This window comes from Uloborus diversus, chromosome 6, assembly GCF_026930045.1.
Source record: "Uloborus diversus isolate 005 chromosome 6, Udiv.v.3.1, whole genome shotgun sequence".
NCBI classification, from domain to species: domain Eukaryota; kingdom Metazoa; phylum Arthropoda; class Arachnida; order Araneae; family Uloboridae; genus Uloborus; species Uloborus diversus.
In genome coordinates, this window is record NC_072736.1 from 161,311,173 (window position 1) to 161,325,176 (window position 14,004).

Consider the following 14,004-nt stretch of genomic DNA (forward strand, 5'->3'; position numbering starts at 1 on the left):
TTTTTCTATTTCACTTATTTAAAATTAATAATTATTTTTTTATGTAAAAAATTGTTTTAAAAAGATATTAAATCAATATTACTTTGTTTTTTTTTTTTCAAATAATTATTTTTATTTTTAAAAACCAAGCAGTGAAATGACACTCCTTCGCAGCGAGCACATATCTACATAAACGAGAGGTTAATATTTTTCGTAATTTTCAAAGTATTTTGTTCAGAGCATACTTCTGAACAGAACAAGAACTTTTCTATAAAAATAAGCTCTTGCTTTTATTTCTACAGGGTCAAAGGAATTGATGGCTTAAGAGTGGTCGATGGTTCTGTTATGCCAACGATTACGTCAGGCAACACCAATGCGCCAATTATTATGATTGGCGAGAAGGCCTCAGACATCATTAAGCAAAGCATTGTCTGTACAAGTTCGCCAAATAACACCGCCAACAATGATATCGCCAATAATGTCTTATTTTATGCTTGAAATTCTTGATGATGTTCTTTCCTTCGTATAAGGTACAAATTTTCACAAGATGTTCGAAAATTATTTATTTTTGTAATTTTTTAAAAATTTTCTAATCTTTTAGAATTTTATATTCAACACAATTATATATAAAAAAAGCTAAATTGTTGGTTTGTTATTTGTGAGCTAATATATATAAAAAGTTCTATTAAGGCGAAATTAAACTTACAAAATTGTTTGTTTATAATTGTGAACTAGTAAGTGCAAAAAGTTCAATTAAAGCTCAATTAAGATTACCCAATTGTTTGGTTATTATTTGCTAAATATCAAATATAAGAGTTCAGTTAAAGTAAAATTGAACTGTTTGTTTTTTATTTAAGAACTAGTATATGCAAAGAACTCAATTGAAGCGAAATTGAACTTACCCAATTGCTTGTTTCTTATTATTTGTGAACTAAAAAAAGTGAAGAGCTCCTACTAAACCGCAAGTACAATTTCCAAATTGTTTGCTTACCATCTGTGAAATAGTAAGTATAAAGAGCTCAATTCGATTGAAATTAAACATATCCATTTTTTATTGTTTTTTTAATTGTTTTTATTGTTTGTGAAATAGTTTAATGTAAAAAACTCCATTAAACTTTTTTTAATTCTGTAGTTGTTTGTTTCATTAACCTGCATGTAAAAACATAAACATACTGTGTAAGACAATGTGCAACGACAAAATAAGAATATGCGATATCAAAGCACATAGAAACACTTACCCGTTAAAAAGTATCAGTGAGGTATTTTTATTTTAAGACATTATATCAGTTACAATAACATATTTTAAGAATTATGTCATAAAATTATTTATCCATTAATGTTCGAAAGTACATACGGTCTGCCCATGAATGAAATGGAATTGGCAAACGTCCAGTTAAGACGAGTCTATCTGAATGAGAGGGAAAAGTAAAAATTGATGCGCGTGTTCCGCTCATTTGAATGTGACTCTGCTTAATTTAGAGGCTAACATACATCTGCAAACCCCCCCCCCCCCCGCTGGCATCCCTGAAAACTAATAGATGCATCCATTTCCGCCTGTAAACAGGATGTTTGTCTTTCCATCTGATCGGTGGTCAGACTGTACATCATCATTAATGCAATGGGCTACACTGTTAAAAAAAACCTGAAAGTTCAGGTAGTTTTCTATCTGATTTTAACAGAATATTTCCGTAATGCTTCAAAACGTATTTTTTCCTTACAACAACGTAAACATCCCGACGAAAACGGAATTTTTCCATTTCTACGGTTGCCGCTCTGCTGTACTTTGCTTTGATTAGTCTTCAAGTCATGATAAACATCCCTTATTGATAGTGCTTATTAATCGCACTGTTACATTTTGCTAATTAAAAGCATATTTAGAATAACAACTCGGATGCTGTAGACAAAATAGATAGCTTGCTATTTCATGTCTGGAGAGTAATATACTCGTTATGTCGAAATTGTTTATACGCCTTTGAGCTTTGTAGGTTTGGAAAAATGTTCGCGCCATTTTTAGACTGGCAGATGTGTTTTGATCGCCCTGATGATTTGATGTGGGTTTTACTGAGTCAGTATTAGAATATTATTGCGGTGTATTATTTTGCTCAATACTTCGAACAATTCTATTCGTTAGTCACATTGTGCGTTCTAGCCGTGAGAATAGTTTTAGGATCCCGTGTTATCCATCTTTATCTTTACTAATAATAAAGCAGAAAGTCTCTCTGTCCGGAGGATGTCTGGATGTCTGTAGGATGTCTGTAGGATATCTGTAGGATGTCTGTGACGCGCATAGCGCCTAAACCGTTCGGCCGATTTTCATGAAATTTGGCACAAAGTTAGTATGTAGCATGGGGGTGTGCACCTCGAAGCGATTTTTCGAAAATTCGATGTGGTTCTTTTTTTATTCCAATTTTAAGAAAAATACTATCATAAATTACGAAATCATCATAACGTGGAACCGTAACATGGGCACAAGCAAATTGGCGAGATACGAAATTATCATAGCGTGGAACCGTAACGTCGGTACAAGCCAATTGGCGAGAAAATTCACCATACATTATTTGTAAATATACAAGCGAACCAAAAGACCTTTAATTTTTTCTATTACGGGCGAAGCCGTGCGGGTGTCACTAGTTTAAAATAAAGGCTATTGGATTACTTGTATCCAGATGCAATGGAGACACTTAAATTTAGCACCGCTGGTCACATGTAAGTATTGTTGAATATCTTTGTACATGTTAAAATACAAATGTATTTTTCTTGTTAATATGCATTTGATAAAATTCCGATGGTAGCTGATTTAGAATTTATAGAACTATTATAAAGTTACTGTTTTTGCTCTAACGCGTTGTATTCTTGAAAATCATTAAAACGTTAAATGCCAAATAAAAGTATTTCTTGCTGTTATATTTTTTGCGAAAAGGCATAGCAGATTGTTAATCTTTGAAAATATAATTTTGACAAGAGTAAGTTTTCTTGATTACTTAGAAATCTGGAAACATTCATTACTCCTTTCGGGATTTCATTTATAATATAAAATATAAATTATTTATTTCCTTAGGATCTCATCCAACAACTTATTTGAGATTATTGCAAGTTTCTTGTAAAAACATTTCGGGTAAAACGAACTGATTGATATGTTTAGCCTAAGTATAATGCTTATGCACTAAAAATCTATGTTGCTATTCCAATGAGAGAAAAATGCGGAAATCACCGGGGGGGGGGGGGGAGGGGGGTATACATCATCTGAGCAAAAAATTCTTCACGTGTATGTCAATGATTCTGTTTTTAAACACAGTAAATTGGTATGCGGTACTCTCCATCAGGTATATTATTCCATGATAAAGTCAACCGGTTTTTAATGGTATTTTATTTGACTCATTTTGCAAATAAAAATATTCTATTTTTCATGTATGCTTTTCCATGCCACGCCAGAATATGTACGAGAAGAAGTCGAAGGAAATATCGAGCAGTATCAGCATCAAAAATTGGTGTTATATTTAAATCCACTAATTTCCTTGTTGGTACTTTTCGATTATTTTCATTCATCTGAAGGTGCGAATTTCGAGATGCTTGAAAGGTAAGTTATCAAGCAAAAATTTCACTAAAAATATATCTTAGTAATAAATACAAATTAAAAACATAATAGTTTTTGAATAGTTAAACTATTTTTCTATTATATATCATTTTAAACATAGGATAGAAAAACGAAAATGAAATTTTAGTAAAATATGTGAAAATGAGAAACGCAAAAATAGCGCAACGAAAAATCAAGAACCGAAAGTTCTGTAAAGACACACAAAGTTTTAAAACGGAAAAATAGATGAACGGAAAATTTAAAAACGGAAAAATAGATCAACGGAAAGAAGAAAAATGGAATTTTCGTTAAATCACGGAAAATTTATAAATGGAAGAACAGAACTAAACGAAGAAATGAGAAAAGGAACTTCTGTTAAGTCACGGAAAATAATTTAACGGAAACGTAATATTTACGGCAACTTTGCTGCCGGTACTTTATCCGTTATTTTCAGGAAATTTTTTTAACAGTGTACCATTGGCTAAAATGAGCTACCATTTAAATACTATTACGTTTTTTAATAAACAATTTCCTATAGAAATAAATGTGAAACGAAGCATAAAAATGCATTCCAATAAAATACATATACAATTTTCAACAAAGTATGCACTCCCTCAATATTGTCAGAGATATCAAACTATCTGCCTTTAACTAAAACGAGATCATACAAAAGCAGCAGAGTCTTAATCTAATCGCGTTGTGTATCTTAATACAAAATCTACATAGTTTAAAGCATTACTAAATTACTATACATTAGATTACGCAATATACGTCCTCAGAACTTTCTCCCATCGCATATTATCTGATTTTTGCAAATCATTTATATGCTGAGCGACCGTTATATGTCCCGCTTCGGCGGTCCCGCAGTCCTTAATCTGAGGTCATGGCCTGGCGACATATCTAAAGACTTTCTAAATTATCTTGTGACAGTGTGCAGAATATGCGTTTAGAAACTCTTTATTTGGAATGTTATCCCTTCTTTTGCAGTCGTGAGTGCTGATTCTCTTTCAACGGTAAGTTAAGAATAAAGCATATGCTATGAATTTTAACGTGTTCACGGACAATAAAACTTTTATTAAATTTCAAAATATGTTTTCTATTGAACACTTGTGGTAATTTGCACTTTATCAGGGCTTTCATGATATATGGTAAAAGTACCAAATATGGGGTACCTTTTGTTTTTGTTCCTTACAATTAGCATGATTAAGGGAAAAAAATAACAGTATTGAGCGTAAAATGAAATTTATGATACTGGGATTAGGACCATTTGATTTGAAAAGATTCAATCAAAAGTTTGATTGTAAATTTTAATCTCTGTCTCTCTATATATTTTTAAAAAAATAACGTCAAATAAATTCAAAATTGCGCCACGTCCAGAAAATCCCATAGCACCTACGACCTTGAAATCTGGCACAAAGTTTCTTCAGATCCGGGGGGGGGGATGCATTTCAAAAGCCCCCTTTTTAAGTTCCCATTCCCCCCCCCCCCCCAAATCAATTTCTGAGTGCTCCCAAGTTGCCTATTAAAGGGGAGAAAAGTTTCCCACACCCCTTAACATTCTATGTCATTTGAAAAAGCTGTTTTTTGCACAAGATGAAGAATATTAAAATGTTCTCAATTAATTAAAACAGTTGATATAAAGGTTTCTATTTCAGAAAATGTCTTAGGCTAAGCTCAATTCAGCTAAACAACAAGGCTAAGCTCAATTCAATTTCAAGCTACAGTGACTAAATTTTACTTAACAGCGATGAATTTGAAAAACGCTTTTCAGTTACACAAAACGGCAGTTTTGCTATTCTCATTAGCCCTTATCACCTATAGCTGCGCAATTTGAGACATGTTTATTTGGACCCCCATGGAGGGGTGATCTTCGAAGCTTTTTTTTTTTTAAATTTTTTAATACTTTTGTTTAGCGTACTTTATTATTTTTTTTTCTTTGGGTGGGAGCGGGATTTTAATATTATTCTTGTTATAATGAACTCTTCACACAAATTCTTTTGTTGACAGGAGGGGAGCGAGGTTTTCATTTCGATCTAATCGTAACGTGTATTTTAATTTGATTCTATCTCAAAGACGATTTAAAGCTTCATGAACCAAACAAAATTACGAAGCACTACGAAGGTCGGTGAGCGACAGCGAGCAGAAACCCCCATTTCGGTACTCCCTCCAAAAAATAATACCTCGTAAAAAGTGCTTCGAAATATGCATATACATTGCATTAAAATAATTATTTGCAAAAAAATAGCCGGGGAAATTAAATATTTCTCAATTTGTGGCATTTCCTATGATGCGGCTAATGTTAAATGAATGGGTCATTGAGCACCGTCTTAAAATTTGAGTAAGAAGCTAAAACTTTTACAGCATAATACTATTAGCAAGTGTAAAAAAATAGGGGGTGTCCTGGACTCTAGCTAAAAAAAAAAGTTTATTGGAACCACCCTAAGGAGTAGTGGCTCCAACTGTAATTAATTGTGTTATTTAACCGTGATACAGTCCACAGTGTGTTTTTATGGGTGTTAATCGTTTTTCATTTCGAACCAGAACGCTACACCCCCAGTCTGTACATCTCAAAAAACAGTCGCGTCCAAGAATATGTAAAAGGATGTTTGAGGCACGTGTGCGCCCACGAGGCTCCGTAGCACCTAACAGCCTTGCAGCTTCGACAAAACTCTATCGACACCGAGGGATTTGCTCTTCGGAGCGGTTTTTTTTTTAATTCTAAATTAATTTTTTTTTAAGTAACTTTTACTAAAATTTCACATGAATTCCTAATTAAAGAGACCAAAGGTTCCTCATATCCCTTAAGGGTTTCTATTTTAGAGAAAGTCCTAGGCTAAACTCAAATCAAGCCCAGAGCTGAAGAGCAAAATACAATACAGTGGCTCCCAAAAGTCTTCGTACACCTACGACTTTCAACGAAATAGCCCCCAAATCATTGGTTAGAATTAATATTTCGGAATAGGTATTTAATTATAAGATCTATGATCAATTTTTAACAAAACTGCATGAAAAGTTTTTTAAAAAATATTAAAACTTAATTTTTTAAAAATCAAAAACCGAAAAGTGCCGGAAATTTTATCTCACAAAAGTCTTCGTACACTTTATAAAATGTCTATATATTATTGAATAATCTAACTTTTGATTAAGTTATTAATTAGTAGATTATCATACAGTATTCATAACACCATTTAAACGACTGGGAATAGATTTCATTCTTTTTCTTTCTTTTTTTAGCGTAATTTCTGAGTAAGTGTCCTACCACACTTCGAGTCATACTATTTCTAACTCTATTTTCGTCTTAAAGCCCTATTTTCGTAATCTAGCCTCCAGATATCTCTAAATACGTTACATTAAGTTAAAATCTGGAGACTGAGGGGGTATTTTCTAAACTTTAGGACAATTTTCGAGGCACTAAACGCAAACGTTGAAAACCGTGTTCTTCTTATCGTTATCTTGATAAAAAACAAAGTTGTTTCCAATAACCAAATTTTTGGCTAAGAGTTCAAAATTGGTTTTTAAAATATTAAAAGGAACAGCATGATTCATTATTTCATCAAAAAATTACAAACTACCAAGTCCTGATGCTAATATGCACCCTCACACTAAAACACCTTCACCGTCCTGATTAACTGATCCAACTAAGTTCTTAAGATTAAGTTCCTAATTTTTTCTTCTAACTACAGTTATACAACAATTTAACCAAAAATGTTAAATTAATTTTAATCTGTAAGTAAGACGTGATTCTAAAACGTTTTTAGCTTATTTATCATTGATTTTGCGCGGAAAGCGTAAGCTTTCGGTTTTTCGCACAACCAAGAAAATTTCTGCGGGAAGAGGTACCATTTAATCCAGCTAATCAGAGAACTTGGCGAACAATTTTAGGTGAAAATTAAATGTAAAATGTTTCATTTGACTCTGCAGAAACTTTTACAGTACTCAAATGTGTATTTTTCATAAATTTTTTAACTTTAAATCTACGATCACGTTTTGTCAACTTTGCCGGTTGACCTTTTCTTACCTTGTTTTCGGTCCGATTCCGTTCTTTAAAGCATTTTATCAAGCGCTCAACTATACAAACAAATAAATTGACTAATTTAGAGACATTTCAAACCAATTTACCACTACTGTGGGGGGAAAAAAATCAAATTTTGAATGGTGTTTGCGGTTTTTTACGAATACCAGCCGTTTTACAGTAATAAGCAATATATTAAGGAATAAATAAACAAAAAATAAAAGCCAAATGACTTATAAGGGTCAACACAATGCAAAAATATTAATAAAACGGCATATGATAATTTTAATCATGAATTTATTCGAAAAAATTTGAGTGTACGATGACTTTTGTGGCGTGTTCTTTCTGTCTGTTCGTTTTCTGACCCATTTCAAAAAGAAGATCCGTCAATATTTTGAAAAAACCAATGGGTTGTATTTAGAATGACATAGGAATGATGTGAAAAAATATTGGACTTTATATTTGAATTCAGTTTCGAGTTATTTTGGTTTTACTAAAAAATTTCAAAGTGTACGAACACTTTTGGGAGCCACTGTAGGAGACTAAGAATTGGAAAACGACTTTCAAACGTATAAAACGGTCCGTTTTATACGTTTCGATATGCTCAGAAATCCCTTAGTACCTACAGCTCTAAAATTTGGAACTAGTTAGTTAACAACTCGGGGAGGAGTGCTCTTCAAAACATTGTTTTCATCTGAAACGGTTTATAAATTTCTTACTGGAATTGCTGTTGCCATTTTTTTTTCAAAGTAGTCTTGTAAAATGAATTTCAATAATTCAACAGATCTCGTTGCCAAAAAAAATAATAAAAGAAGAGAGTTAATCGCAAGACATTTCAATCTATTAATTTCAACGATTGGTCCATTTCAGCGGTGAGATTTAATTAGAAATGCATCAAATAGTTTCATAGACCTATGGACACAGCTAAATGATACTTATTTAATGGCTTAGTTTATTCATTTGGATTTTATTATTTTTTATCGCGATTTTTTAAGCAATTGTTACGGCCTTATAGATCTAGTGGGGCCATGGATTAACTTCATTTCTTAACCGAAAGGAAAATATTTGTACTTTAAAATTGGCAGCAACAGTTGCATTTTATATGAGCACGAGAGTTTCACGTTACGCGGTTGCATGCAATAGAATCTGGAATAATGAGATTTGATTCAAAGTTGAATGGTTAATTTTTATGTGGTTTTATGTTTACGTATACCGCTCCTTCCATGATGACAACTATTCGCAAGAAGCTAGTCGTTGTTGGTGATGGTGCATGTGGTAAAACGTGTTTGTTGATTGTCTTTACCAAGGACCACTTTCCAGAAACTTATATACCGACTGTATTTGAAAACTATGTAGCAAATATGGAAATTGACGGAAGACTCGTGGAACTGGCTTTGTGGGATACAGCAGGCCAAGAAGATTATGACAGACTTCGCCCTTTATCCTACCCGGGCACCGATGTCGTACTCATCTGTTTTGGAATAGATGATCCAGACAGTTTGGCAAATGTACCAGAGAAGTGGGTCCCTGAAGTTCGCCATTTTTGTCCGAATGTACCGATCATTTTAGTAGGGAACAAGAAGGACTTGAGATGCGATGATGTCACCCGTTCTGAACTTGCCGATAGGAATCGAAAACCTGTCTCAGTAGAACAAGCGTATTTTGTTGCTCAAGCAATCGATGCCTATGCATACATTGAGTGCTCTGCTAAATATAAAGATGGTGTGACCCAAGTGTTCGGAGTAGCCCTTAAAGCAGCTTTGGAGAAACGAAAGAAAAATACTTGTGTTCTATTGTAATGTTTTGAGTTTAATAAGGTGTAAAAACTTATTTTCTGTTGGCATGAGATATTTATGAGGTTTAGTACTCGTATCATAATCCAATAAACTTACTTCACCCCCCAAAAAAAGGTTTTTTTTGCTGATGTTACTTTTTTGTTAAATGGACACACATGGCATTCATCACAACGAGATTTAAAAAATCACGGGAGGGGGGGGGGGGGTTAACGTGGAACATGCCGAATTGGCGAGAAAAAAATTACAATTGGTGTTGTAGTTGTTGTCATTTTTACTCCTTATATCTCGCGTTATTTAAATTTTAAGCAAGTTAATGACTATTTTATTTGGCGAAATATTTTATGTTTTAAAATGACTAAATTTAATTATTTGGCGGCATTTTCTTCATTTTAATGTAACTTTTAGTTCAGTTTTCTTCAAATATTAAACATTAAATTTCAACAATATTTGCGTTCGCAGCGTTAGAGAAGCAGATAAACGCTATGTTTTGATTAATTTGGCAAAATGTTTTGAAAAGGCGCCAAGTGTTTCACGTAATGACAATGCCCCCAAATCGCCAAATATCCTATGACATAAAAACTATGCCAAACAATGAAATGATAGGAACATTAGGAAAGTAGAACATGCCAAAATGACGAACAAATTTACCAATTTGGATAGCTGTTGCCATTTTTACTTTGCATACTTTAACTTTAGTAGGTTGGTTGTATTGAATTTATTGGCGCAAGAGCCTTAATAGGCTATACTGCGCCTTTAAACTTTAGACTTTAATGGTACTTTTCCTCAAAGTCTAAGTTAATGATTAAGCTAATGGATTAATTTGGTTATTTAGAGGACATTTTTTCTCATTTCAATATAACTTGTAGTTTTGTCAAATGGCTTGTTTTGCTTAAAAATTAGACATTTAGTTTGAAATTTCGTCAGTATGGATGGTTTTTGGGAATTTTTAACAGCCAGTTAAACGCTGTGTTTTGACTAGTTTGGCTACACATTTCGAATTCATGCTCTACGTTATGATAAATCCATCATACTGTTATTATTTGCCGAAAATTGAAAATTCAAGTAAAATTTCAAGAACTACGGTAATTTTAAACGAAAATTAATAGAATAAACGCCTAATTTAGCCAAATCACAATACCTAAATTAAGCATAAGGTCGCCTCAAAGCAACAGTGAAATATCTTACTGTTATTCCTAAGACTAGAGATCTCGCTGTTGCTCTGAGGCGACAACATATAAACGTAAGAATAATTACTATTTGCAAAAGTTGCAATATGTTCATATATGGTCATTTGTAATCAAATTAATTTTTTACCGGGACTGAAGCAAACAGGCCGGGACACCGGGATTTTGTCTGAAAACCGGGACTTACTTGGTCAAACCGGGTGTCTGACAAGCCTAACTATTACGGACTATTTTGAACCTTAAGGCTCGGATTCGCAACTAAATGTGTTAAAATGATCTAAAATGGTATGTATAATAACGTTCTTTTCTTAAAATATAGATATTATACCTTTCAATACAGTCATCTTTACTACCTTTAGGGTTTTTTTTTTTCCGATTTTATTTTTGCTTTCCATATATTAAACGTTTTTTAAACCCAGTCCCTTGAGAAAGGTAAAATCGGTTTCACTGCAATGCAACTTCAATAAGTAAATCAATGAGTTAACACTAGGATTACGGCGATCTTCGTATGCCTAGAAATGCTGCAGGGGTCATTTTGACCCCTGAGAAGAAGTCTGCATAACTCCCTACATAATGTTATGTATTTGTAAAAATTAGTTTAAAATAAACATATTCATAATAGATGCTTTTTAATTAAATAATGCATAGTAATGTATAATGAAGTATTTAAAAAAAAGTTTAAAATGCCCTTAAAATAACCAGCACTGTTTCAGTTGTGTTTCAGAAACTAGCAGCTAATGCCCCCTTTTATGTACAAAAACATTATGATTATGCATGGACTCAGTAATAATTCATTCCGATTTTACTTCCTGTATGTGGTACACAATAATTCGCATAGCCTATTAATAACGCTTTTGCGCCAAAAAAACAATACAATCAAAGTAAATTTTGTATGTTAATCTCAAGATAAATGAAAGAAATGGATATTTTGATGATTGGGAAATTTGCGTGGTCATCAAATTCGTGGCGTGAATAATTTCATTTCGGATAACATATGTTCCCTTGTGATAACACACACACAGTAAGCAAATATATATTTTTCTACTCTTTGTTTACGTGTGCGAAGGGAAAACATTTCTCGTTCTGGCATTGGCATTGGTGCAAAAAATTGACGCCAATATATAAAGAACGCCAATTTCCCACTAATCGAAATCTTCTCGCATGAAATGATACCACAAAACTCAGTTTATACGTAAAACTTCGGTATAAAAAAACTTCTTATAAAAAGTCAACTATCATTGATTAAAATACCTTAAACTTTGGCATTAGAGGTATAAAATTTCAAATGGTCAAATGAACCAACCCTATACTTGCTGCATTAAAAACTGTCCATTCGAAAACACTGGACGTCGCAATAATAGTACAATTTTAAAAAGTATGTCTTTGTGAATAAACGAATTTCATTTCTTAATACTCAAGCAAGAAATGGCAACACGTAATATTATCCAGCAATTTCTTCACGCTATGTCGCGTGAAAAAGCAAATAAAAATGAATTGTCACCAACTTTTAATTGCTTCTAACGCTTTTTCTAGCGCTTCTAGCGGGTTGGCGTTTTCGCACGATAAAACCGGGTAGAACGTGTTTCAAAGTATTTTTCACGAGCTTTCCAACCATACCAAGCTCGAAGCATTAAAATGCATTTTTCGTGTCGAAAAAGCGGTTTAAAAAATTAATTTAAACTTAATGTTTCACGCTTCCAACAATGAACTTCAACAATGGAAAAGAGATAATATTAAAATTTTTGAGTTTCGCTAACTAAAAAACGCTTATAACTTTTTTTCTAGTGGATTTAGGTTATTGGACCTTGGGCGCCTTGAAAATTTCTTCGTTAGGAGTATTTTTTAAAGACCTTTCCAACCATATTAAATTTGAAAAAAATGGACCATCCGTTCGCGTAGAAAGAGCCCTTTAGGACGAAAATGTGTTTTTAATTAATGTCTCCGTTAATTAGCTTTAGATTTCAAAAATGTTTGTTGATGACACTAAAACTCGGCTATAGTTACTGAACAAAAAAAGAAATCGGTTCACAAACAAAGGAGAAATCGGTACCGAAGGAAAACGGCTTGCCTATTAATATACACTACTGGCCATTAAAATTGCTACACCAAGAAGGCGACATGGTACAGACATGAAATTTAAACGACAGGAAGAAGATGATGTGATATGCAAATGATTAGCTTTTCAGCGCATTCAGACACCGCAGACGCCCGCAGCGACACCTAAAATCAGTTTAAATGAGGAAATTGTACAGCCGATTTCCCACATGCAAATTCAATTTGAACGTTGTTGCATGGTGGAAAATAGTTGTGATACCTCGTGTAAGAAGAAGAAATGCGTACCAGCACGTTTCTGTTTTTAATAGACGTCGAATTGTAGCCTACCGCGATTGCGGTTTATCCTATCGCAGTATTGCTGCTCGCGTCGGTCGAGATCCAATGACGGTTAGCAGAATATGAACTCGATGAGCTCAGGATGGTAATACAGATCGCCGTACTGGTTCTCAACGGTCAGTAATCACTAGCAGCCAGGGTTGGCAGGATTCTGCCGAGGCGGTAGAAACCACTGGTAGAAACCGGTTAAAACCGGCATGGCAAAAACCCCTTTCTGCCACATTTATGGCAGAAACTGGCAGAAACTCAAAAAATGACATAAATGCAATTCCTGACATGCAATAGAAAATGTATAAGAAAAATATTAAATTATAACTCGAATACAATTTATTTACTTATAACTCAAATACAATTTATTTACTTATAACTCAAATACAATTTATTTACAACACTCACCATTCAAAATCAAATTTTACATTGTTTTCACACTGCAGCAGCCTGTAACAAAATAAAAGTTTTGACGCTGTTTCTAAACCTAACCAATTTCCCAATTTGTTGTGCAAACAGAGAAATTTGAGAAGATTGTTTCAATCCCAGCAGAACTAGCTGGCATTATCCTCAAAGAACAAGCAAGATTCACAAAACTTTCATATCTATAGCACATTTTTTCAAACTGGATCACCATGCGGTATTTGGAGTAGTTGTTACAACGTGATAGGAAAAATAGGGTTTGGGAAAAGAGGCCGATTTGTTTTGTAAAGCCAAGGACGGATACAAGGGAGGGGCGATCGCCCCCTCCTTGAGCCGAGAGACAGGAAATTTCTTCATGTATATTTTCAATACTGAAGTTTCAAAACTGTACCTTTACATAATATTTGATGGTGTTAGAAGAAATGGAGCTTTTTCCAGGAATTCTTCTGGAATTGAAGTCTTTAAAATGCAATCGTAGCACATCTCTTATTACTCTGGGGATAGGGGCACGAATTTTCTACAGGAATATTTTTGAAATTGAAGTTCCGAAATCTCCATTTTAGACGATAGATGATATTAGGGGTAGGTAAACGAGGGGTTCAATGCACTCCTTCGAAATTTTTTAGAAATTGAAGTTCTAAAGAGCAAAGAGTGAAA

At 33.5% G+C, this 14,004-nt stretch overlaps 2 protein-coding genes across 2 annotated transcripts in view; both read left to right on the forward strand.

Annotated features, from left to right (window-relative positions):
* Positions 1–1,110, forward strand: part of LOC129224087 (L-sorbose 1-dehydrogenase-like) — a 62,094-nt gene extending 60,984 nt beyond the window's left edge. Inside the window, exon 12 of the mRNA XM_054858491.1 lies at positions 282–1,110. Coding sequence (XP_054714466.1) covers positions 282–477 — 196 coding nt within the window. The 3' untranslated portion in view covers positions 478–1,110. The remainder of the gene's footprint in view (positions 1–281) is intronic.
* Positions 1,111–8,788: 7,678 nt separating this feature from the next.
* Positions 8,789–9,364, forward strand: LOC129225247 (ras-like GTP-binding protein rhoA). Its single transcript, XM_054859822.1, has one exon. The coding sequence runs from the start codon at positions 8,789–8,791 to the stop codon at positions 9,362–9,364; it is 576 nt and encodes a 191-aa protein (XP_054715797.1).
* The last annotated feature ends 4,640 nt before the right edge of the window (positions 9,365–14,004 follow it).

Bases quoted from the DNA above. Each gene is read 5' to 3' on its own strand.
- LOC129225247 (XM_054859822.1), top strand. From the start codon at position 8,789: ATGATGACAACTATTCGCAAGAAGCTAGTCGTTGTTGGTGATGGTGCA.